The sequence below is a fragment of the Cherax quadricarinatus genome, chromosome 28, assembly GCF_038502225.1.
Source record: "Cherax quadricarinatus isolate ZL_2023a chromosome 28, ASM3850222v1, whole genome shotgun sequence".
NCBI classification, from domain to species: domain Eukaryota; kingdom Metazoa; phylum Arthropoda; class Malacostraca; order Decapoda; family Parastacidae; genus Cherax; species Cherax quadricarinatus.
In genome coordinates, this window is record NC_091319.1 from 5534240 (window position 1) to 5561003 (window position 26764).

At 43.2% G+C, this 26764-nt stretch overlaps 1 protein-coding gene and 1 long non-coding RNA gene across 5 annotated transcripts in view; one reads left to right on the forward strand and one right to left on the reverse strand.

Annotated features, from left to right (window-relative positions):
- Nucleotides 1-26764, reverse strand: part of LOC128693243 (uncharacterized) — a 70166-nt gene that overhangs the window by 31359 nt on the left and 12043 nt on the right. The gene's annotated exons all lie outside the window — the stretch shown is intronic.
- The window catches only part of LOC128693239 (alkylglycerol monooxygenase), a 38945-nt gene continuing 19735 nt past the window's right edge, over nucleotides 7555-26764 (forward strand). Inside the window, exons 1-3 of one of the 4 annotated variants that reach the window (XM_053782782.2) lie at nucleotides 7608-7704; nucleotides 9265-9502; nucleotides 19744-19863. In XM_053782782.2, the coding sequence (XP_053638757.1) occupies nucleotides 19759-19863 (105 nt within the window). In that variant the 5' untranslated portion in view covers nucleotides 7608-7704; nucleotides 9265-9502; nucleotides 19744-19758. Of the gene's footprint in view, nucleotides 7705-9264; nucleotides 9503-19731; nucleotides 19864-26764 lie in introns of all 4 variants that reach the window. The other 3 variants (XM_053782780.2, XM_053782781.2, XM_053782783.2) reach the window with 3 other exon arrangements.

Genomic DNA, 26764 nt, shown 5'->3' on the forward strand with positions numbered 1-26764 from the left:
AACAGAGTGAAAAACTAATGTAAAAGACCTGGGAGTGATGATGTCAGAGGATCTCACTTTCAAAGACCCCAACATTGTATCAATCGCATCTGCTAGAAAAATGACAGGATGAATAATAAGAATCTTCAAAACTAGGGATGCCAAGCCCATGATGACACTCTTCAGGGGGCAGTAGGGCAATTTTCCGCGCACTCTCAAAAAAAATCGAAAAATTATGGAAATTGAGTTATACATACAGAAAAATAGCTTAACTCTTTGGCAACACAATGGCACAAGAATCAATGTTCTACGACTGTGGAAATTTATTTGGTCCCTAAAATTCCACAGGGCAGATCCAGCATGGCCGTACGGGACGGCTGAGCTGGATGGCCCTTATACCCCACCCAAACAGGGAAGCATTCTCTTGTCGGTGATGGATTCTTGGTAGGCATGTATTTAATTTATAGATTTACTCTTCAGGGAAGGAGTAGGTAGTTTTACTGTTAGTACACTAATATTAGGTTTACTAAGGCATCTGTAGATAATGATAAAGTAGACCTAAGACCTTAACATAGGTAGTAATAGGCCGATAATGTAGGCAAACACTAGGATAAGTTAGCTAGGGAGAACTGGCAGCCCTAGTTTGAACAAAGAGACGAGGGTCTGGAAGGGAGACCAGCTCCTTCTTACGACAGACACCATCAAGACAAGACGTGCCGTGAACAACAGACGGCGCCCCACGTGTCTTCACATCTGAGACCCGGGGGAAATCGGGTAGAGGCACCTCGATGTACCATAGATGACCTCCGTCAGGCCCTTTCAGTAAGACAAGACCCTCACTTTTTTCTCGTAGATTCTGGCCAGTGTCTTGGGAGATCGTGGGTGAGTTTAACTGTGGGCCCGGTGTGCAACAGAGAGAGCATGCCCAGTAAATACCAGTGTCTCAGAGCCGTCTGAAGCTAGGGTCTGAGTCTGCATAGTTATACTAGGGGATACATACCCTCTTGGATATAGGAATTTCTGAGGTGCAGGCAGGACACTAATTACGATTGAATATTGCAGGAATTAATGCTCCCGGTTGCACGTGGCTCCTGAAGGGGAGTCCAAAGGGGCTAAGGCTAGCTTAGGGAAGTGAAGATCAGCATATATGCTGCAACACCAAGTAAGTTAGTCCTTTACACGTGCATGCAGGCGAGGTTTCTTGCAATAACAATCATTTGTGAAAATCTGTCCTATAAGCCACTTGTGAGGCTGAGGTACCCACCTCAGAGCTCGGTGTCAACAGAGTTTGCCAGGGTAGGCGACTCACTTGGAGGCAGTCCACACAAATTTTCACAACGACGTTTCTACAAGAAATTATAAGTCATTTATATCAGGTATGGTGACGGCGATATGGGTAGCACGTCTGCTCACAGCCCATATATTTTTTGGAATTTTTTCCTTGTTTTTATAGCTTTTTCTTGCATTATTCTTTCTAATATAATAACTGACTATTTGGCATCATATAAAAGTAGGCGAAGCTTATCCGTAGAGTGCCAGCCAATCGGGAACCATCTGGGAACCCTTGGCCATATTCCCGCTCCAGAGAGAGTCAGGAGAAATCACTTCATTATTACGCTTATATCAGCTTATATATCAACTCTACGGCTTATTTATCTATCAGAATTGATCTAATATGATATAATAAACACTATAAATAACATACAAACATGTTATATACTCTAGACTGAATAAAATAGGCCATAATATGGCGAGAGATTATCAGGAATATTCCATGTCGTCTGAGTAAGAGAAAACGGTGTTTTGAAGAGGATAACTGCACTAGAACATCAGTTTACTAAGAAATACACCCAAACAAACGCGATTTTTGCGATTTTTTTTTTTTTTGAGACGGTGGGCCGGCCGGCGTTCCAGGCCAATATCTCAGAAGTAACTTATTCACCTAATGTATCTATTTCTTCCTTTATTACTTAATTAAATGGAATAATATTCACAGAAATTGTAGAATAATGATTTCTCTAATTTCTTTCGGGCAATTTTTGGAAATATTCCAAATACTTTGGGAGTTATGTGGGAGTGAAGGGCAAAATTTTTGCAACATTCCAAGAACTAAAAAACTTTATTTTTTTGTGAAATAAAGATAAGTTATTTAGAGGAAATGTCCCGTATAAAATTCGTATAAGCATTATTCTCTCGACACCAAGTATCCAAACAACCTTACGTCGTCCCATGTTTACCTGGAGTTTACCTGGAGAGAGTTCCGGGGGTCAACGCCCCTGCGGCCCGGTCTGTGACCAGGCCTCCTGGTGGATCAGAGCCTGATCAACCAGGCTGTTGCTGCTGGCTGCAGGCAAACCAACGTACGAGCCACAGCCCGGCTGATCAGGAACTGACTTTAGGTGCTTGTCCAGTGCCAGCTTGAAGACTGCCAGGGGTCTGTTGGTAATCCCCCTTATGTATGCTGGGAGGCAGTTGAACAGTATCGGGCCCCTGACACTTATTGTATGGTCTCTTAACGTGCTAGTGACAACCCTGCTTTTCATTGGGGGGATGTTGCATCGTCTGCCAAGTCTTTTGCTTTCGTAGTGAGTGATTTTCATGTGCAAGTTCGGTACTAGTCTCTCTAGGATTTTCCAGGTGTATATAATCATGTATCTCTCCTGCCTGCGTTCCAGGGAATACAGTTTTAGGAACCTCAAGCGCTCCCAGTAATTGAGGTGTTTTATCTCCGTTATGCGCGCCGTGAAGGTTCTCTGTACATTTTCTAGGTCAGCAATTTCACCTGCCTTGAAAGGTGCTGTTAGTGTGCAGCAATATTCCAGCCTAGATAGAACGAGTGACCTGAAGAGTGTCATCATGGGCTTGGCCTCTCTAGTTTTGAAGGTTCTCATTATCCATCCTGTCATTTTTCTAGCAGATGCGATTGATACAATGTTATGGTCCTCGACCCCTCAAGGAAGGTTCCTTGATGTTGGTGAGGGGCTCTTGATTTAGGGAATTGGATCTGTGCTCCAGTTCCCCGAATTAAGCCTGAATGCCTTCCACATATCCCCCCCCCAGGCGCTGTATAATCCTCCGGGTTTAGCGCTTCCCCCTTGATTATAATAATAATAATATGGTCCTCGAAGGTGAGATCCTCCGACATGATCACTCCCAGGTCTTTGACGTTGGTGTTTTGTACTCTGATGAAGATTTAATTTCCTCGTGTTTACCATATCTGAGTAATTGAAATTTCTCATCGTTGAACTTCATATTGTTTTCTGCAGCCCACTGAAAGATTTGGTTGATGTCCGCCTGGAGCCTTGCAGTGTCTGCAATGGAAGACACTGTCATGCAGATTCGGGTGTCATCTGCAAAGGAAGACACGGTGCTGTGGCTGACATCCTTGTCTATGTCGGATATGAGGATGAGGAACAAGATGGGAGCGAGTACTGTGCCTTGTGGAACAGAGCTTTTCACCGTAGCTGCCTCGGACTTCACTCTGTTGACGACTACTCTCTGTGTTCTGTTAGTGAGGAAATTATAGATCCATCGACCGACTTTTCCTGTTATTCCTTTAGCACGCATTTTGTGCGCTATTACGCCATGGTCACACTTGTCGAAGGCTTTTGCAAAGTCTGTATATATTACATCTGCATTCTTTTTATCTTCTAGTGCATTTAGGACCTTGTCGTAGTGATCCAATAGTTGAGACAGACAGGAGCGACCTGTTCTAAACCCATGTTGCCCTGGGTTGTGTAACTGATGGGTTTCTAGATGGGTGGTGATCTTGCTTCTTAGGACCCTTTCAAAGATATTTATGATATGGGATGTTAGTGCTATCGGTCTGTAGTTCTTTGCTGTTGCTTTACTGCCCCCTTTGTGGAGTGGGGCTATGTCTGTTGTTTTTAGTAACTGTGGGACGACCCCTGTGTCCATGCTCCCTCTCCATAGGATGGAAAAGGCTCGTGATAGGGGCTTCTTGCAGTTCTTGATGAACACGGAGTTCCATGAGTCTGGCCCTGGGGCAGAGTGCATGGACATGTCATTTATCGCCTGTTCGAAGTCATTTGGCGTCAGGATAACATCGGATAGGCTTGTGTTAATCAAATTTTGTGGCTCTCTCATAAAAAATTCATTTTGATCTTCGACTCTCAGTCTGGTTAGCGGCTTGCTAAAAACTGAGTCATATTGGGACTTGAGCAGCTCACTCGTTTCCTTGCTGTCATCTGTGTAGGACCCATCTTGTTTAAGTAGGGGCCCAATACTGGACGTTGTTCTCGACTTTGATTTGGCATAGGTGAAGAAATACTTTGGGTTTCTTTCGATTTCATTTATGGCTTTTAGTTCTTCCCGCGATTCCTGACTCCTATAAGATTCCTTTAGCTTAAGTTCGATGCTTGCTATTTCTCTGACCAGTGTCTCCCTACGCATTTCAGATATATTGACCTCTTTTAGCCGCTCTGTTATTCTTTTCCGTTGCCTGTAAAGGGAGCGCCTGTCTTTTTCTATTTTACATCTACTCCTCCTTTTTCTTAGAGGAATAAGCCTTGTGCATACATCGAGTGCCACCAAGTTAATCTGTTCTAGGCATAAGTTGGGGTCTGTGTTGCTTAGTATATCTTCCCAGCTTATATCGGTTAGGACTTGGTTTACTTGGTCTCACTTTATGTTTTTGTTATTGAAGTTGAATTTGGTGAATGCTCCCTCGTGACTAGTCTCATTATGTCTGTCTGGGGCTCCACGCATACATGTCTGAACCTCAATTATGTTGTGATCTGAGTATATTGTTTTTGATATGGTGACATTTCTTATCAGATCATCATTGTTAGTGAAGATGAGGTCTAGTGTATTCTCCAGTCTAGTAGGCTCTATTATTTGCTGGTTTAAATTTAATTTTGTGCAGAGATTTAAAAGCCCGTGTGAGTGTGAGTTTTCATCAGAGCTGCATCCTGGTGTTATTACTGCAACAATATTATTTGCTATATTCCTCCATTTTAGGTGCCTTAAGTTGAAATCCCCCAGGAGCAAGATGTTGGGTGCAGGAGCTGGAAGATTTTCCAGACAGTGGTCAATTTTTAACAGCTGTTCCTGGAATTGCTGGGATGTTGCATCCGAAGGCTTGTAGACTACCACAATGACTAGGTTTTGGTTCTCGACCTTTACTGCTAAAACTTCCACTACATCATTTGAGGCATTTAGCAGTTCTGTGCAAACAAGTGACTCTGCAATGTACAGGCCAACCCCCCCCCCCCTTTTGCCTGTTCACTCTGTCACATCTGTATAGGTTGTAACCTGGGATCCATATTTCGTTGTCCAAGTGATCCTTTATGTGGGTCTCAGTGAAAGCCGCGAACATTGCCTTTGCCTCTGCAAGCAGTCCACGGATGAAAGGTATTTTGTTGTTTGTTGCTGGCTTTAGACCCTGTATATTTGCCAAGAAGAATGTCATCGGACTGGTGGTATTGTTGGTACTGGGGGGGGGGATTTTTTTCCGGCATTAGTATCTGTATCTGTTGGTTTGAAGTGGAGGCCATCGACTGTGGTTCCACTCCAGGAATGACTGGATTTGGTGTACGATTTCTGCCATTTCCTGCCAGTTTTTTTTCCTTCCTGGCACTAAAAAACCTCTCCCTCTTGAGTGGCTGTGGCTACCCAGGTTTTCCCATGGCCTGGATGTTTTGTATCTTTTTGTACCCTTTAGATGGTGTGCCTGGCAATTTAAGTTATAGCACAGTCTTTCCTGTACTGAAGAGGTACACATTTCAGGGTGAAAAAGCTTACAGGAAGGGAGTTTGCATTTTCCTGTTGTCATATGGGCATGGCATTTTCTAGGGTGGTCATAGTTGCACGTCCCGTCTGTTTTTACAGATTTCCCATGGACATTTTCAGTAAATCAGTCCTTTTTCAGTCTTTTCTCAGTTGTTGTTTGAGGTATATTTTTGACAAATATTTTTTACACGGTATGAAAACACTTTGTCTTGTGCACCAAAACTGGAGGAATTCGGACGGTAAACAAGAGCTACAATTTTTTCCCCGACTGCTCCCTTCGGGTCGCTTGTTCTCTCTAGGCTGGAATATTGCTGCACACTAACAGCACCTTTCAAGGCAGGTGAAATTGCTGACCTAGGAAATGTACAGAGAACGCAACAGTTTGACACAATGATTTGTTTGACGCAAGTTTGACACAACAGTTAGACACCATGATTTGTCTGACGCAACAGATTAACACAATGATTTGTTTAATGCAAGAGTTTGCTTAAGATACTTAATTCTTGTCTTTTAGAATAGGTGATTAGAAATAGGCAGTTACAATAATATAAATTTTAATGCCAGAGGTCATGTGCACTAAGACGAATATCTGTGTAGATTTTTTTTACGAAGCACCAAACCGTGTGATTCGATTATAGCAAGATTCATCTTCGAATACCTAGCTGCTGGAATGAAGCCCGCAGTAAGTGAAAACCGAAGGCAAACAAGTTATTGCAGAGGGATTCATCACTAGGGCTGATACTTGTTGTGAGAAGAGAGTAGAACAACAAAAGAATTAATGGTGATATAAATGTTATTTAAGCGGTAGCTAAGGTGGGCAAACATACATTTTTGGCGTGGCAAGGAAAAAGGACAAGGGGAAAGCATGCATGAACACAAGAATGGAGTAACACTCTAGCAGTCTTGAAATAATACAACACATGCACAACGTTAAGATGCGTAAGAATAAAATAACAGTCAAGGAGAAAGTAACTAGGCTGAGGAAGGAAGGAGGAGAGCTCACAGGGAATGACCAGGAAGTATGTGAGGAACTCAGCTCAAGTGTCAGGGAGGTATTCACAGTGAGGAAAGAGAAGCTTCCAGCAAATCGAGGGAATAGGATGCACCAGCAAGTGCTGGACACACAACACACAACCGAGGTGAAGAAAGTGCTGGGTGAACTAGATACCTCGAAGGTGGTGGGCCCAGATAACATCCCTCATGGGTCCTGAGAGAGGGAGAAGATGCACTGTGTGCCACTTACTATAACCTTCAATAAATCTGTTGAAACAGGGCAACTGCCTGAGGTGTGGAAGACCGCAAACGTAGTCCCATGTTTTTTTTTTCAGAAAAAGAGACAGACAGGCAGCACTAGACTACAGACCTGTTTCGCTGACATATAGAAAGTAAAGTTATGTAGAAGATTAGAAGGTTGCTATTTCAGCCAACATTGCAATATATATATATATATATATATATATATATATATATATATATATATATATATATATATATATATATGCAATAAGATCACAGTAAACAGGTGATTTCAGAATATGCAAAACAACCACTGTGAAAGAATAGAGAAGTTCCAAGCGCTATCGTGACTACTCACATAATGTGAGTAGTCACGAAAGCGCTTGGGATTTCTCTATTCTTTCACAGTGGTTGTTTTGCATATATATATATATATATATATATATATATATATATATATATATATATATATATATATATATATATATATATATATATATATATATATATATAAATAAATTATACATGAATAAATAAAGCACCGACGAGACACGTACCGCATGTTCTATCAGGTCATACTAATGGCCACTGAATTTCAAGGTTCCACGCGATGCAGAGGTTGTCAGGGAAAACTAGGAGGCAGGAGGCACACCTGAGACGCAGTCTACGCCTTGCACTCACTTGAACAATTCCTCACCCTAGTTGCTCCTGGCTATAGTTCTCGAACCTACGTTAAATGTAAGTTTCTACAATTTGTATTGTATATTGCTTACAGCCAGTATTTTTCCCATTTAAATGTCCTCGTATATAATTCACATGCCTTAGTTTATAACGGATATTATTTTTTTTTTTTTAAATGATTATTATAATCATGGGGTAGTGCTAAACCTATAGGGATTATACAGCGCCTGTGAGGGAAGGGGGTGATAGAAGGTATTCAGACTCAATTCAGGGAACTGGAGCAGATCCAATTCCATAGATCAAGAGCCCCTCACCAGCGTCAAGGAACCTTCCCTGAGGGTCTGTTTTTTAATGAATGAAGCGAGATTTACATTCAGACAGGAAGCCTCCCGTGTAAAGCTTTATCACTGTGAATTTAAAACAGACTATACAGTACTTTAATCAGTGTAGTGTATAATTAAGAGACTGTGTAATACTTGTCAGAATATTATACACTTAAAGTTAATGACTGCAGCAGGCCATATACAAAACTGAAGTATAACTTTAAGACTTTAGAGTACCACTCAGATTTTTTGCCAGCTTTAAGATTTACGAGTACCTTTGAAACTTTGAGATAGCTTCAATACCCTGGGCATCTTCAAGACTTTCGGGCACTCTTAAGACTGGAATGTTTGTTTTCTTTGTTTAGATTAGACTATAGTAGCTAAGCAAAATTGGAGTGCTTTATACAGCGATCCTCAACCTTCCTGCACAAGTGAACCTCATGAGGTGGTCAAACGTGCGATGAGCGATGCACCTTGATGCGGGTGAATTAAAGTAATTTGTATCACCCTCGTGAAAATGAAAGAACGAATCAAAATCAGTGCGCTTCCTTCATAAGTCACTCATTTTGTTACCCAAAAATAAACATAACTTCCAATAACCAGCCGATTGATGTAAAAGTTTAACACAACAAAACAACATTACCTCACATTGAACGCAAGGCATTCTTCTAGACGGTTTAGTTGCAAACATCATTTTAATATAACAATAATAATAATATCTTTATTTACTACAAGTACATGTACAAGGTATACAGTCCTAGCTGACATCAATGACATACTACTATACAGAAAGCAGCTTGTTATGCAGAGCATTTCGGGCAAATTACGTCAGTTTTGTCCTAGGATGCGACCCACACCAGTCGACTAGCACCCAGGTACCCATTTTAAACTGATGGGTGAACAGGGACAGGGACAGCAGGTTTCTTATGGAAACACGTCCCTAATTATTTCCATCCGTACTAGAGGAGATTCGAACCCCGGACCTCAGCGTGTGAGCTGAGTGTGCTAGCGATCGAGCTACGGGACAACCTGCAAAAGGATTATAGGCAGATTATCACTACCACTGCTATGTTCGCTGTCTCCCAACCCACACTGTGCCTCCCTTCACTTACTGTGCGTATTCATTCATTCGTTGTGCATCCCTGTCTGTGCTATACCCCTGCTATCACTGTGCACTTCTGCCTTCACTATGTCTTCATTCATTCATTGTGGTTCCTTTCCTTTAACTGTACGTTCTGTTGGCACCATTTAACATAACTGTACAAAAACGTTTATGAAAGGCTAATATTTGCAGAGTGGGAAAGTAAAGTCACTGGTCTCAAGAGAATGGGAACGAGGAGTTTTTGGCCTCTACTGCATGGGAAGTTGAAGTCACCTGCCTTGGGTGAGGACAAGTAGCTCTGCAACTCATGTTACCGGGGAAATATAACCCTTTGGTTTCTAATGGTGAAACTCACCAACGATACGCCAGCGGCAACTGCATGATACCAAGCAACAGTACGCCAGCGGTTGCTGTATGATACCTAGCATCGGTAAGTCGGTGTAGTTCGAGTCCTTAGGTCACTCGTTTTCTAGCGAAAACCAACATATTAAATATTGGTTTTCAGCCTTCGACTTGTAAATAGTTTTGGTTATATCCTTATTGTTCTTGTAGTCTTTAGGTTCAGCTTAATAAAATGAAAAATACCCAAGTTGTCTATGGACCTCACTAATTCAGTAAGTACTTTACCTGGAGTTTACCTGGAGAGAGTTTCGGGGGTCAACGCCCCCGCGGCCCGGTCTGTGACCAGGCCTCCTGGTGGATCAGCGCCTGATCAACCAGGCTGTTGCTGCTGGCTGCACGCAAACCAACGTACGAGCCACAGCCCGGCTGATCAGGAACTGACTTTAGGTGCTTGTCCAGTGCCAGCTTGAAGACTGCCAGGGGTCTGTTGGTAATCCCCCTTATGTGTGCTGGGAGGCAGTTGAACAGTCTCGGGCCCCTGACACTTATTGTATGGTCTCTTAACGTGCTAGTGACACCCCTGCTTTTCATTGGGGGGATGGTGCATCGTCTGCCAAGTCTTTTGCTTTCGTAGTGAGTGATTTTCGTGTGCAAGTTCGGTACTAGTCCCTCTAGGATTTTCCAGGTGTATATAATCATGTATCTCTCCCTCCTGCGTTCCAGGGAATACAGGTTTAGAAACCTCAAGCGCTCCCAGTAATTGAGGTGTTTTATCTCCGTTATGCGCGCCGTGAAAGTTCTCTGTACATTTTCTAGGTCGGCAATTTCACCTGCCTTGAAAGGTGCTGTTAGAGTGCAGCAATATTCCAGCCTAGATAGAACAAGTGACCTGAAGAGTGTCATCATGGGCTTGGCCTCCCTAGTTTTGAAGGTTCTCATTATCCATCCTGTCATTTTTCTAGCAGATGCGATTGATACAATGTTATGGTCCTTGAAGGTGAGATCCTCCGACATAATCACTCCCAGGTCTTTGACGTTGGTGTTTCGCTCTATTTCGTGGCCAGAATTTGTTTTGTACTCTGATGAAGATTTAATTTCCTCATGTTTACCATATCTGAGTAATTGAAATTTCTCATCGTTGAACTTCATATTGTTTTCTGCAGCCCACTGAAAGATTTGGTTGATGTCCGCCTGGAGCCTTGCAGTGTCTGCAATGGAAGACACTGTCATGCAGATTCGGGTGTCATCTGCAAAGGAAGACACGGTGCTGTGGCTGACATCCTTGTCTATGTCGGATATGAGGATGAGGAACAAGATGGGAGCTAGTACTGTGCCTTGTGGAACAGAGCTTTTCACCGTAGCTGCCTCGGACTTTACTCTGTTGACGACTACTCTCTGTGTTCTGTTAGTGAGGAAATTATAGATCCATCGACCGACTTTTCCTGTTATTCCTTTAGCGCGCATTTTGTGCGCTATTACGCCATGGTCACACTTGTCGAAGGCTTTTGCAAAGTCTGTATATATTACATCTGCATTCTTTTTGTCTTCTAGTGCATTTAGGACCTTGTCGTAGTGATCCAGTAGTTGAGACAGACAGGAGCGACCTGTTCTAAACCCATGTTGCCCTGGGTTGTGTAACTGATGGGTTTCTAGATGGGTGGTGATCTTGCTTCTTAGGACCCTTTCAAAGATTTTTATGATATGGGATGTTAGTGCTATTGGTCTGTAGTTCTTTGCTGTTGCTTTACTGCCCCCTTTGTGGAGTGGGGCTATGTCTGTTGTTTTTAGTAACTGAGGGACGACCCCCGTGTCCATGCTCCCTCTCCATAGGATGGAAAAGGCTCGTGATAGGGGCTTCTTGCAGTTCTTGATGAACACAGAGTTCCATGAGTCTGGCCCTGGGGCAGAGTGCATGGGCATGTCATTTATCGCCTGTTCGAAGTCATTTGGCGTCAGGATAACATCGGATAGGCTTGTGTTAATCAAATTTTGTGGCTCTCTCATAAAAAATTCATTTTGATCTTCGACTCTCAGTCTGGTTAGCGGCTTGCTAAAAACTGAGTCATATTGGGACTTGAGTAGCTCACTCATTTCCTTGCTGTCATCTGTGTAGGACCCATCTTGTTTAAGTAGGGGCCCAATACTGGGCGTTGTTCTCGATTTTGATTTGGCATAGGAGAAGAAATACTTTGGGTTTCTTTCGATTTCATTTATAGCTTTTAGTTCTTCCCGCGATTCCTGACTCCTAAAGGATTCTTTTAGCTTAAGTTCGATGCTTGCTATTTCTCTGACCAGTGTCTCCCTGCGCATTTCAGATATATTGACCTCTTTTAGCCGCTCTGTTATTCTTTTCCGTCGCCTGTAAAGGGAGCGCCTGTCTCTTTCTATTTTACATCTACTCCTCCTTTTTCTTAGAGGAATAAGCCTTGTGCATACATCGAGTGCCACCGAGTTAATCTGTTCTAGGCATAAGTTTGGGTCTGTGTTGCTTAGTATATCTTCCCAGCTTATATCGGTTAGGACTTGGTTTACTTGGTCCCACTTTATGTTTTTGTTATTGAAGTTGAATTTGGTGAATGCTCCCTCGTGACTAGTCTCATTTTGTCGGTCTGGGGCTCCTCGCATACATGTCTGAACCTCAATTATGTTGTGATCTGAGTATATTGTTTTTGATATGGTGACATTTCTTATCAGATCATCATTGTTAGTGAATATGAGGTCTAGTGTATTCTCCAGTCTAGTAGGCTCTATTATTTGCTGGTTTAAATTGAATTTTGTGCAGAGATTTAAAAGCTCGTGTGAGTGTGAGTTTTCATCAGAGCTGCCTCCTGGTGTTATTACTGCAACAATATTATTTGCTATATTCCTCCATTTTAGGTGCCTTAAGTTGAAATCCCCCAGGAGCAAGATGTTGGGTGCAGGAGCTGGAAGATTTTCCAGACAGTGGTCAATTTTTAACAGCTGTTCCTGGAATTGCTGGGATGTTGCATCCGGAGGCTTGTAGACTACCACAATGACTAGGTTTTGGTTCTCGACCTTTACTGCTAAAACTTCCACTACGTCATTTGAGGCATTAAGCAGTTCTGTGCAAACAAGTGACTCTGCAATGTACAGGCCAACCCCCCCCCCTTTTGCCTGTTCACTCTGTCACATCTGTATAGGTTGTAACCTGGGATCCATATTTCATTGTCCAAGTGATCCTTTATGTGGGTCTCAGTGAAAGCCGCGAACATTGCCTTTGCCTCTGCAAGCAGTCCACGGATGAAAGGTATTTTGTTGTTTGTTGCTGGCTTTAGACCCTGTATATTTGCAAAGAAGAATGTTATCGGACTGGTGGTATTGTTGGTACTGGGGGGGGGGGATTTTTTTTCCGGCATTAGTATCTGTATCTGTTGGTTTGGAGTGGAGGCCATCGACTGTGGTTCCACTCCAGGAATGACTGGATTTGGTGTACGATTTCTGCCATTTCCTGCCAGTTTTTTTTCCTTCCTGGCACTAAAAAACCTCTCCCTCTTGAGTGGCTGTGGCTACCCAGGTTTTCCCATGGCCTGGATGTTTTGTATCTTTTTGTCCCCTTTAGATGGTATGCCTGGCAATTTAAGTTATAGCACAGTCTTTCCTGTACTGAAGAGGTACACATTTCAGGGTGAAAAAGCTTACAGGAAGGGAGTTTGCATTTTCCTGTTGTCATATGGGCATGGCATTTTCTAGGGTGGTCATAGTTGCACGTCCCATCTGTTTTTCCAGATTTCCCATGCCAGCAGATACCAAGTGCATAGTATGTGCACAGGCTTGGTTTCCGCTTGCCTTGGGTTTCTGTGACTGTATTCCCTGTTGGTGCATGTTTCCCTGTCTTACTTCTATCCTCCCTAGCACCAACAATGGAGCTCCCACCAGTTGTTTTTGGTAATTTATCCTCACTATTGCTATTGGAGTCCTCTTGTTTGCTATTTCCTGCGGTATTTCTAGTTTGCAATATTGGTTTTATCTTATCTTTGACTACACTTGTTTCCCTACTATGGCTCCTGTCCCCTATGAGGTCATTTATATGTATTCCTTCCTGCGTATAATTCCCGACTACCTGGACAAAATCTCCAGCTTCACCATTACTGTCTCCCAGGACAGTATCTCCAGCTTCACCATTTCTGTCTCCCAGGACAGCACCTCCAGCTTCACCATTACTGTCTCCCAGGACAGCACCTCCAGCTTTACTATTACTGTCTCCCAGGACATCACCTCCAGCCTTACAGTTTGTGACTACATGGCCAGTATCAAGGGCAGTACCATTCAGCCCAGACTTTTTATGTTCCCATCTGTTGTAGAAAGCTTCCAGGTTTTCTATGAAAGCAGCTTTGATGTTGTCCTCTTTTAATACCCTTGTGATTTTAGTCCACAGATTTTCCTCATTTGGGCATACCCAGAAACACTTCTCTGTTTTAATACTGCTTGTAGCTAGTTCTGGGATATCTGCACAAGGGGCGTGACACCAATTTCCACAAAAATGACAATTTATCCATGTGGAAGCCCGTTTGTTTGACTGACCACAGACTACACACAGCTTCATAATGATTTGAATGGTTGATTTACTGCAATTCTACTAGCAACCTCTTGAATATTATATTAATAACCTTAAATGAAGCTCTAGCTATTTGTATTTCTGTTTCTAACTCTTTTTGTATATTGGACAGCTTACCGTCACGTTCCTGATTTTTAATGTTTGTGTTTATAAGGGCGCCTACAACCCCATCCGTTTACAGTCTGCTTTATTGTCCAACGAAACTGTTTGAAACCAGTCCCGGGTTCGGACCAGTCAAGGGTTCGGACCAGTCAAGGGTTCGGACCAGTCAAGGGTCCGGACCAGTCGATCTGCTCTGATCAGTGGGTCACTTATTTAAAACATACTGGTCGGTGATTTGAGCTAACACATGAAGGATCTACTGGAAATTATCTACCCGAGTAATATGTGATTTGACTGATACAAAAGTATAACTTGCGTGTTGAAGAGCCGGTGATATCTGGCAGCTCCTACAATGACGAACGGTCACCTCCTTGTTTATCAATCGCTGTATCTGGCTTTTCTATTTTTTTTTTTTTCCGTCTCCACCGCAATAAATGCTATATTATCACTATAGTTGACTGGTGCAAATTTTGGAGGAAGGACGCTTTTTCTGTAGTAATAATTGCTTCTCGTTGTGTATATTGCGACCGCTGGTAACTACAGGTTATATGAAATTCACAGTAACGTCTCGTATTTCAAGAAAAGAAACTAATGAAAGTCACTCCACTCCACTAAGTACCATTATAATACTGGTTAGTTGCTACTACAACACTGTATTCTGCTATTCACTGGTATCACTAGATTATATGCGAGTACACTAGCAGGCCAGGAAGATTATTAAAAACAGCTGACCTGTGGTAAGTTTCTGGCGACTTCTGGCACCTTCCTCTATAGGCTTATCACTTCATTTACAAATTCACCTGTTTTCAAATGACACTTTAGCCTTTATCATCAATATACTAGGGAGCCACTGTAGTATACACTATACACTATGTATACTCAATGTTATCAGGGAGACTTTCTTTCCTCTGACATGAAAAGTTCAATTATTATTATTTTTTTCCACACGGGACACAGGCCTATGATTCCCCTCTGGCAGTAAACTCTGCTACGCAGTGCACACTAATTCTCCTTTTTTGACTCAGTATATAATGTTTTCCGCCCAAGATTGGTTCCAGGCGCTAGAGGGATGTATCGTATAGGATTGATGACACAAATTAAAGTTCTAGCACGTAAGAGCGACCGTGAAAACACGAGAAAACCGGGAGCACAACGAGGCACGCTGACACGCTGGCACGCTCCCCCCGACCCCCCAGAATACAATTCTAGAACAGCAGCTAAAGGAATGGACACCAATGCAGATGGAATTAAAAATAAGAGTGGCAGGAAAGAATCACCGAGGCATCCCCGGATATCACAGAAATCACAAAGACAAAGCTCACGGAAGTGATAACAGACGCACTCTTCCCATCTGGATATTAGATCCTGAGGAAAGATGGGAAACAGGGGGGGGGCAGGAGGAGTTGCACTGCTCATCAAAAAACAATGGAGTTTTGAGATGGGAGGACTAGTCAGAGGAGTAGCAGATGACTACATAGTAGGAACACTTCATTCTGGTGGCCCAAAAGTGATGATAACAGTGATATACAACCCACCATCGAACAGCAGGAGGCCAAAACAGAAATACGGTGAGAGCAACCGAGTGATGGACACACTAGCCGAGGTTGCCAGAAGGGACCACATGAGTAGGGCAAAGTTACTCATCATGGGGGATTTCAACCATAAGGAGACTGACTGGGAGAATCTGGAGCCACATGGGGAACCAGAGATGTGGAGAGCCAAGATGCTGGAGGTGGTACTGGAAAACTTCATGTACCAACATGTTAAGGATACAACCAGAGAGGGGATGATGAACCAGTAAGGCTGGACCTCATATTCACCTTGAAAAGTTCAGACATATGAGATATCACACATGAAAGGCTCCTAGGCACTACTGATCACGTGGTCCAGAGTTTCAAATACATAGTAAGTTAATAATGGAGAGTGAAGTAGTACGAGAAGGCCGGGAGAAGCCAAACTTTTCCCCCCAAAAAAGGGAACTACACAAGTATGAGGCAATTCCTACATAAGATGCAGTGGGTAAGTCAACTAGGGGAAAGACAGTAAACCAAATGATGAAACACGTGACCACAAAGTGCAGGGAGGCAGTAGAGAAGTTCGTACTAAGGGGCAACAGAAACGAGAAGACCAGAGTGAGCCCATGGTTTACCAGGAGGTATAGAGAGGCCAAAGCCTAGTGCTAGAGTACGGAAAAAGTACAGAAGGCAAAGGAACAAGTAAAACAGGAGTTGAGCTGAAGAGCCAGAAATGAACATGCATGGATAGGGAAAGAAGCCTAGCGTCAATACAAGAATGATATACCATCAAAAGCCAAATCTGCCCCAAAGTTGTTATAGTCACATCAGGAGGAAAACAACAATCAGGGATCAGGTAATCTGGCTGAGGAAGGAAGGAGGGGAACTCACAGGGAGGTATTCAGAGTGGAGACGGAGGCTTCCAGCAAACCTAAGTGATAGGGTGCACGACAGTATACACCGTGTACGTCAGGCCCATACTGTAGTATGCAGCACCAGTATGGAACCCACACCTGGTCAAACACGTCAAGAAATTAAGAGAAAGTGCAAAGGTTTGCAACAAGAGTACTCCCAGAATTAAGGGGTTTGTTCTACAAGGAGAAGTTAAGGGAACTCAACCTGACAACACTGGAGTACAGGAGGGATAGGGGAGGGGGACATGATAACATAAAATACTGAGAGGAATTGACAAGGTAGATAGGGACAGAATGTTTCAGAGATATGACACAGCAACAAGGGGTCATAAGTAGAAGTTGAAAATTCGATGAGTCACAGGGATGTTAGGAAGTACTTCTTCAGCCATAGAGTTGTCAGGAAATGGAACAGTCTGGAGAGTGATGTGGTAGAGGCACGATCCATATATAACTTTAAGAAGAGGTATGATAAAGCTCATGGGGCAGGGAGAGAGTGGACCTAGTAGCGACCAGTGAAGAGGCGGGGGCAGGAGCTATGACTCGACCACTGCAATTACAATTAGGTGAGCAAACACACACACACCCCTGCAACCACAAATAGGTGAGCACACACACACACACACACACGGCACCAGTTTGGAACCCACACCTAGCCAAGCACGTAAAGAAACTAGAGAAAGTGCAAAGGTTTGCAACAAGACTAGTCCCAGAGCTAAGAGGTATGTCCTACGAGGAGAGGTTAAGGGAAATCAACCTGACGACACTGGAGGACAGGAGAGATAGGGGGGACATGATAACGACATACAAAATACTGAGAGGAATTGACAAGGTGGACAAAAACAGGATGTTCCAGAGATTGGACACAGTAACAAGGGGACACAGTTGGAAGCTAAAGACACAGATGAATCACAGGGATGTTAGGAAGTATTTCTTCAGCCACAGAGTAGTCAGTAAGTGGAATAGTTTGGGAAGCGATGTAGTGGAGGCAGGATCCATACATAGCTTTAAGCAGAGGTACGATAAAGCTCACGGCTCAGGGAGAGTGACCTAGTAGCGATCAGTGAAGAGGCGGGGCCAGGAGCTCGGACTCGACCCCCGCAACCTCAACTAGGTGAGTACAACTAGGTGAGTACACACACTCTCTCTCTCTCTCTCTCTCTCTCTCTCTCTCTCTCTCTCTCATAGTGAAGACCTAGTAGCGATCAGTGTAGTGGGGCTAGGAGCTGAGTCTCGACCCCTGCAACCACAATTAGGGGAGTACAATTAGGTGAGTACACACACACACACACACACACACACACACACACACACACACACACTCTCTCTCTCTCATAGTGAAGACCTAGTAGCGATCAGTGAAGAGGCGGGGCCAGGAGCTCGGACTCGACCCCCGCAACATCAACTAGGTGAGTACAACTAGGTGAGTACACACACCTGTGACCAGCGGGGTCCCACAGGGGTCAGTCCTAGGACCAGTGCTGTTTCTGGTATTTGTGAACGACATGACGGAAGGAATAGAATCCGAAGTGCCCTTGTTTGCAGATGACGTGAGTTGATGAGAAGAATTCATTCGATCGAAGACCAGGCAGAACTACAAAGGGATCTGGACAGGCTGCAGACCTGGTCCAGCAATTGGCTACTGGAGTTCAACCCCACCAAGTGCAAAGTCATGAAGATTGGGGGAAGGGCAAAGAAGACCGCAGACGGAGTACAGTCTAGGGGGCCAGAGACTACAAACCTCACTCAAGGAAAAAGATCTTGGGGTGAGTATAACACCAGGCACATCTCCTGAAGCGCACATCAACCAAATAACTGCTGCAGCATATGGGCGCCTAGCTAACCTCAGAACAGCATTCCGACATCTTAATAAGGAATCGTTCAGGACCCTGTACACCGTGTACGTTAGGCCCATATTGGAGTATGCGGCACCAGTTTGGAACCCACACCTAGCCAAGCACGTAAAGAAACTAGAGAAAGTGCAAAGGTTTGCAACAAGACTAGTCCCAGAGCTAAAAGGTATGTCCTACGAGGAGAGGTTAAGGGAAATCAACCTGACGACACTGGAGGACAGGAGAGATAGGGGGGACATGATAACGACATACAAAATACTGAGAGGAATTGACAAGGTAGACAAAGACAGGATGTTCCAGAGATGGGACACAGCAACAAGGGGACACAGTTGGAAGTTGAAGACACAGATGAATCACAGGGATGTTAGGAAGTATTTCTTCAGCCACAGAGTAGTCAGGAAGTGGAATAGTTTAGGAAGCGATGTAGTGGAGGCAGGATCCATACATAGCTTTAAGCAGAGGTATGATAAAGCTCACGGTTCAGGGAAAGTGGCCTAGCAGCGATCAGTGAAGAGGCGGGGCCAGGAGCTTGGACTCGACCCCTGCAACCTCAACTAGGTGAGTACAACTAGGTGAGTATAGAGGTTAAGGGAAATCGGCCTGACGACACTGGAGGACAGGAGGGTCAGGGGAGACATGATAACGACATACAAAATACTGCGTGGAATAGACAAGGTGGACAGAGACAGGATATTCCAGAGATGGGACACAGAAACAAGAGGTCACAATTGGAAGCTGAAGACTCAGGTGAGTCAAAGGGATGTTAGGAAGTATTTCTTTAGCCACAGAGTTGTTAGGAAGTGGAATAGTCTGGCAAGGGATGTAGTGGAGGCTGGAACCATACATAGTTTAAGACGAGGTATGATAAAGCTCATGGAGCAGGGAGAGGGACTACCCAGTAGCAGTCAGTGAAGAAGCGGGGCCAGGAGCTGAGTATCGACCCCTGCAACCACAATTAGGTGAGTACATACACACACACACACACAGGAACAAGTGGAAACAATTGGAAGCTAAAAACTCGGATAAGTCATAAGAATGTTAGGAAGTACTTCTTCAGCCACAGAGTTGTCGGGAAGTGGAACAATCTGGAGTGAAGTATTGGAGGCAGGATCCATATATAGCTTTAAGAAGAACTGTAAAACTCTTGGAGCAGGGAGTGTGTGTAACTAATAGCGACCAGCGAAAAGGACGATGGGAGGGGGGGGGGGTTGTCAGAAGCTAGGACTCGGCCCCTGTAACCACAAATAGGTGAGTACATATAGATGGGTACACATACATACACACACACACACACATGCACATTTATTGCTTCCCCTATAGAACTATTACTACTACTACTAATAATAATAATACAGATACAGTGTCTCCCACAGTGTGCAGCAAAAGTGATGGAGCGGTCACTACTACAACGTGTGGGCACTCTGCTATACCTGGTCCATCCCAACACCACAACATTCAGCAGTGTCGACCAGGTCCCCAACTACATACACGAGGTACAGTTAAGCAAATATCAACACTATCATCGTTGCTTTCAAACCTGGACCAACACGGGTCTTGAACCCAGCCCATCACGGGTCTTGTTCCTGTACATAAATGGTTCAGAGAACCAACAAGTCGACAAATTAGACACGTGTGCAACACTGGGATATCTTTAATTATGAAGCGTTGCGTCGCACAGTGGCTTCATCGGTCCTACACAAAAACAATGGTGAAGATCAGAAGTTTGAGGTGATCAGTCCTTCAGCCTGAAGTCGATGTAATCAGTCTATCAATCTTGAAAAGACTGATGGACTGGCTTACGCGCTGGCCTGGAGTTTTACCATTCACCCGCCACGAGTTCAATCCCCACCCGTAGTTTAGAATAAAAGTAGAATGCACGAAGTGGGTCATAACAAGTTTTCCATCCTGTGAAGGAAGGAATCTTGATAGCAGTAAGGGACTCCTGACCCAAGGAACTGGACTTATCCAAACTTTCCTGGATCGAGTCTGATTGTTTACCATTTTCCTGGTTCCGCACGACACCTATTGATTATGCTATTTCTTCTAAATATGCTAGGATAATAAATGGGGAATTTTAATTTGGGAGATCTTAATGGTTTATATGTTAGATGCAAAACACTATTATGGAGGTTGTAGTAAGGAAACGTTTCGCTGCCAGAAGCAGATAACACCTTCAACCGAATCGTTTTGAAAAAAAGTATTTGTTACAAGTAACACATACTTTTTTTTTATGCTGGCAAGCATGAAGACAAACAATACACATTTATTCCTATGATGACTCGAGTCTGGAGATTGTTCGTACAATATTACATCAACGAAATAAAGTCAGTTGATCAAATGAAATTGCTGGTCCACAGATGGCTCCAACTTCATCTTGCTCTATATTTACGTTTCATAACAATAAAATGGCTTTCAAATGAGCTGATGTAGGTAACAACTCGTAGCTTGTAAATGAAGTTAGGAACCTTAACGTAACCTTGTGAAACCCTGAGCAATAAAAAAAAAAAAAAAAAAAAGCATACGGAGAAAGTTTATGAGTAAGTAAGTTTATTCAGGTATACACAAATACAGTTACACAGATTATCATACATAGCAGCATATGTGTAGAGAACCTAAGATAATCCTAAAAAGTCCGACAAAGTGACTTATTTCCACGACAGTCCGACTTAGACTAGTCAATGGTCCAAGTCGGACTCAAACGTCGTCATAAGCTTCTTTCTGCTATGTGCGGGTTATTTGTGTATTGTTCCAGTCACGGTATTGTGAATTTTTGTTCTTAATGAAGACAGACACTTGCTAGTTAGGCAGGAAGACAGTCAGACAGACATATGATGTCACAATAATGGCTTACGCTATTAGGTAGGAGAAGAAACCATTCAAACAATTCCGGGGAGAAACCTGCACTGTATGTATGTATGTATGTATATATATATATATATATATATATATATATATATATATATATATATATATATATATATATATATATATATATATATATATATATATATGTCGTGCCTCATATGTAAAACTGGTCAATGAGCAAGAACTCATTTAAAATTAAGTCCTTTCAACAAAAATTTCTTATATGTTTAAAGATATATTTTTTTCATTTATGTTAATGTAAAATTTTTTAATTTTGCATCAAAAGAATCTTAGAAAACTTACCTAACCTTATTACAACAAGCGCAATTTATTTTAGCCTAACCCAACTAAATATATTTTAGAAAAGTTTACAATAATTTAATACATAACAAACACAGTGAAATATATTTTTCTCTTTAGGATCAGAATGATTTTGGCGAAATTATTGCATACACAAATTTTCGCTTGTCCTATATGGCAAGATGAGCGTTGCTATTTAAGCCAGGATCGCAAGTTCTGCCTATTCGGCACGATATATATATATACTTATATATATATATATATATATATATATATATATATATATATATATATATATATATATATATATATATATACTTTTAACAAGTCGGCCGTCTCCCACCTAGGCAGGGTGACCCAAAAAGAAAGAAAATCCCCAAAAAGAAAATACTTTAATCATCATTCAACACTTTCACCTCGCTCGCACATAATCACTGTTTTTGCAGAGGTGCTCAGAACACAACAATTTAGAAGCATATACGTATAAAGATACACAACATATCCCTCCAAACTGCCAATATTCAAAACCCCTCCTTTAAAGTGCAGGCATTGTACTTCCCATTTCCAGGACTCAAGTCCGGCTCTATAAAAATAACCAGAGTCTCTCTCTCTCGCCTCTCTCTCTCTCTCTCTCTCTCTCTCTCTCTCTATATATATATATATATATATATATATATATATATATATATATATATATATATTTATATCTATATATATATGTGTGTGTGTGTGTGTGTGTGTGTGTGTGTGTGTGTGTGGAGGTTGTATGTGTGTGTGTGTGTGTGTGTGTGTGTGTGTGTGTGTGTGTGTGTGTGTGTGTGTGTGTGTGTGGAGGTTGTATGTGTGTGTGTGTGTGTACTCACCTAGCTGAGGTTGCAGGGGTCGAGTCCGAGCTCCTGGCCCCGCCTCTTCACTGGTCGCTACTAGGTCACTCTCCCTGAACCGTGAGCTTTATTATACCTCTGCTTAAAGCTATGTATGGATCCTGCCTCCACTACATCGCTTCCCAAACTATTCCACTTCTGACTACTCTGTGGCTGAAGAAATACTTCCTAACATCCCTGTGATTCATCTGTGTCTTCAACTTCCAACTGTGTCCCCTCGTTGCTGTGTCCCATCTCTGGAACATCCTGTCTTTGTCTACCTTGTCAATTCCTCTCAGTATTTTGTATGTCGTTATCATATTCCTGCTATCTCTCCTGTCCTCCAGTGTCGTCAGATCGATTTCCCTTAACCTCTCCTCGTAGGACATACCCCTTAGCTCTGGGACTAGTCTTGTTGCAAACCTTTGCACTTTCTCTAGTTTCTTTACGTGCTTGGCTAGGTGTGGGTTCCAAACTGGTGCCGCATACTCCAATATGGGCCTAACGTACTCTGTGTACAGGGTCCTGAACGATTCCTTATTAAGATGTAGGAATGCTGTTCTGAGGTTTGCCAGGCGCCCATATGCTGCAGCAGTTATTTGGTTGATGTGCGCTTCAGGAGATGTGCGTGGTGTTATACTCACCACAAGATCCTTTTCCTTGAGTGACGTTTGTAGTCTCTGGCCCCCCTAGACTGTACTCCGTCTGCGGTCTTATTTGCCCTTCCCCAATCTTCATGACTTTGCACTTGGTGGGGTTGAACTCCAAGAGCCAATTGCTGGACCAGGTCTGCAGCCTGTCCAGATCCCATTGTAGTTCTGCTTGGTCTTCGATCGAATGAATTCTTCTCATCAACTTCACGTCATCTGCAAACAGGGACACTTCGGATTCTATTCCTTCCGTCATGTCGTTCACAAATACCAGAAACAGCACTGGTCCTAGGACTGACCCCTGTGGGACCCCGCTAGTCACAGGCGCCCACTCTGACACCTCGCCACGTACCATGACTCGCTGCTGTCTTCCTGACAAGTATTCCCTGATCCATTGTAGTGCCTTCCCTGTTATCCCTGCTTGGTCCTCCAGTTTTTGCACTAATCTCTTGTGTGGAACTGTGTCAAACGCCTTCTTGCAGTGTGTGTGTGTGTGTACTCACCTATTTGTGGGTGTAGGGGCCGAGTCATAGCTCCTGGCCCCGCCTCTTCACTGATTGTTACTAGGTCCTCTCTCTCCCTGCTCCATGAGCTTTATCTAACCTCATCTTAAAACTATGAATGGTTCCCGCCTCCACTACGTCACTTTCTAGGCTATTCCACTGCCTGACAACTCTATGACTAAAGGAATACTTCCTAACGTCCCTTTGACTCATCTGAGTCTTCAACTTCCAATTGTGACCCCTTGTTTCTGTGTCCTATCTCTGAAACATCCTGTCTTTGTCCACCTTGTCTATTCTGCGCAGTATTTTATATGTCGTAATCATGTCTCCCCTGACCCTCCTGTCCTCCAGTGTCGTCAGGCCGATTTCCCTCAACCTTCCTTCATAGGACAATCCCCGTAGCTCTGGGACTAGTCTTGTTGCAAAGCTTTGCACCTTCTCTAATTTCTTGACGTGCTTGACTAGGTGTGGATTCCAAACTGGTGCTGCATACTCCAGTATGGGCCTGACTAAATGGTATACAGAGTCTTGAACGAATCCTTGCTGAGGTATCGGAACGCTATCCGTAGGTTTGCCAGGCGCCCGTATGCTGCAGCAGTTATCTGATTGATGTGTGCCTCAGGAGATATGCTCGGTGTTATACTCACCCCCAGATCTTTTTCCTTGAGTGAAGTTTGCAGTCTTTGGCCATCTAAACTATATTGTGTCTGCGGTCTTCTTTGCCCTTCCCCAACCTTCACGACTTTGCATTTGGCAGGGTTAAACTCAAGGAGCCAGTTACTGGACCAGGCTTGTAGCCTGTCCAGGTCTCTTTGTAGTCCTGCCTGATCCTCATCCGATTTGATTCTTCTCATTAACTTCACATCATCTGCAAACAAGGACACTTCTGAGTCTATCCCTTCCGTTATGTCGTTCACATATACCAAGAACAGCACAGGTCCTAGGACTGACCCCTGTGAAATCCCGCTTGTCACAGGCGCCCACTCTGACACCTCGTCACGTACCATGACTCGTTGTTGCCTCCCTGTCCGGTATTCTCTGATCCATTGCAGTGCCTTTCCTGTTATGTGTGCCTGATCCTCTAGCTTTTGCAGTAACCTCTTGTGAGGAACTGTGTCGAAGGCCTTCTTGCAGTCCAAAAAAATGCAGTCGATCCACCCCTCTCTCTCGTCTTACTTCTGTCACCTTATCATAAAACTCTAGGTTTGTGACAGGATTTTCCTTCCCTGAAACCGTGCTGGTTGTCAATTATACACTTGTTTCTTTCCAGGTGCTTCACCACTCTCCTCCTGATGTGTGTGTGTGTGTGTGTGTGTGTGTGTGTGTGTGTGTGCATGTGTGTGTGTGCATGTGTGTGTGTATGTGTGTGTGTGTGTGTGTGTGTGTGTGTGTGTGTGTGTGTGTGTGTGTGCTACAGCTATTCAAGTGCCTAACAGCAGAGCCTGTTCTCACCTAGTGTGTGTGCATATGTTTATGTAAACAGTCCTTATTTCCCACATATGTACTACATATGTATTGCATATGTACCCGATCTCTTGGTTCCCACTGTACTCTTATGCGTTTAAAATTACGTTCAAAAATAAATACACTAGGCTTCGCTTATATGCCGCTACCTCTAAATTCTATTAAATGCCAGTAAATGCTGCTTATTCTAATTCTGATAGCTCGAGGAGAGTGACCCCCAATTCCAGCTAGAGACAGGTACTATTGACCCAATGCAACTCAAACTAGGTGAATATTACTTGCGGCTGGCAGTGGAGTAACGTTGCGGGTCTGTCCTGTCCCAGAAGTTGATAACATAAGAACGAAGGAACACTGCAGCAGGCCTACTGGCCCATGCGAGGCAGGTCCAAGTCTCCTACCGGCTTAAGCCAATGCACCCAACCTAGTCAGGTCAGGTCACATTGACTTAAGGGAGGAACACGGCAACCGACCTGGTAGCACAAGCTATCAGGTCCAACTCACACCCACCCACATCCACTCATGTATTTATCCAACCTATTTTTAAAGCTACACAACGTTCTGGCCTCTATCACTGTACTTGGGAGTTTGTTCCACTCATCCACAACTCTATTACCAAACCAGTACTTTCCTATATCCTTCCTAAATCTGAATTTTTCCAACTTAAAACCATTGCTGCGAGTCCTGTCTAGGTTAGATATTTTCAGCACACTATTTACATCCCCTTTATTTATTCCTGTCTTCCATTTATACACCTCAATCATATCCCCCCTAATTCTACGTCTTTCTAGAGAGTGCAGATTCAGGGCCCTTAGTCTGTCCTCATAGGGAAGGTTTCTGATACATGGGATCAACTTTGTCATCCTCCTTTGTACATTTTCCAGAGAATTTATATCCATTCTGTAATACGGTGACCAAAACTGTGCAGCATAATCTAAATGAGGCCTAACCAAGGATGTATAGAGTTGAAGAACAACCTGAGGACTCCTATTATTTATGCTTCTTGATATGAAGACAAGGATTCTATTAGTTTTATTGAGAACACTTATGCACTGTTGTCTTGGTTTCAGATTACTGCTAACCAGAACTCCTAAATCTTTTTCGCAATCCGTAATATTAAGATCTACATTATTTAGTTTATATGTGGCATGGTTATTGTCCTGTCCAACATTTAGAACTTTGCATTTGTCTATATTAAACTGCATCTGCCACTTCTCCGACCACTGCATCAGTCTATTCAAATCTTCCTGGAGTGCTCGAATGTCCTCGTCAGAATGAATTCGACGGCCTATTTTGGTGTCATCGGCAAACTTGCCGATGTCGCTCTTTATGCCCTCATCTATGTCGTTTATGTAGATTGTGAACAGCAGGGGGCCCAACACTGACCCCTGAGGAACACCGCTCGTGACGCTTCCCCACTCTGATTTCTCCCCATTTATGCAAACTCTCTGCTGCTTATTTGTCAACCATGCCTCTATCCAGGAAAAAATTTCTCCTCCTATTCCATGTGCCTTAGTTTTCCTCAATAGTCTCTGATGTGGGACCCTGTCAAAAGCCTTACTGAAGTCCATATACACAATATCATATTCATTACCATGATCTACCTCCTCAAATACCTTAGTGAAAAAAGTTAATAATTTCGTAAGGCAGGAACACCCCTTTGTAAAACCATGCTGAGATTCGTTGATCAATTTATGCTTTTCAAGGTGGCTACGAACTGCCTCGGCAATTATTGATTCCATAAATTTTCCC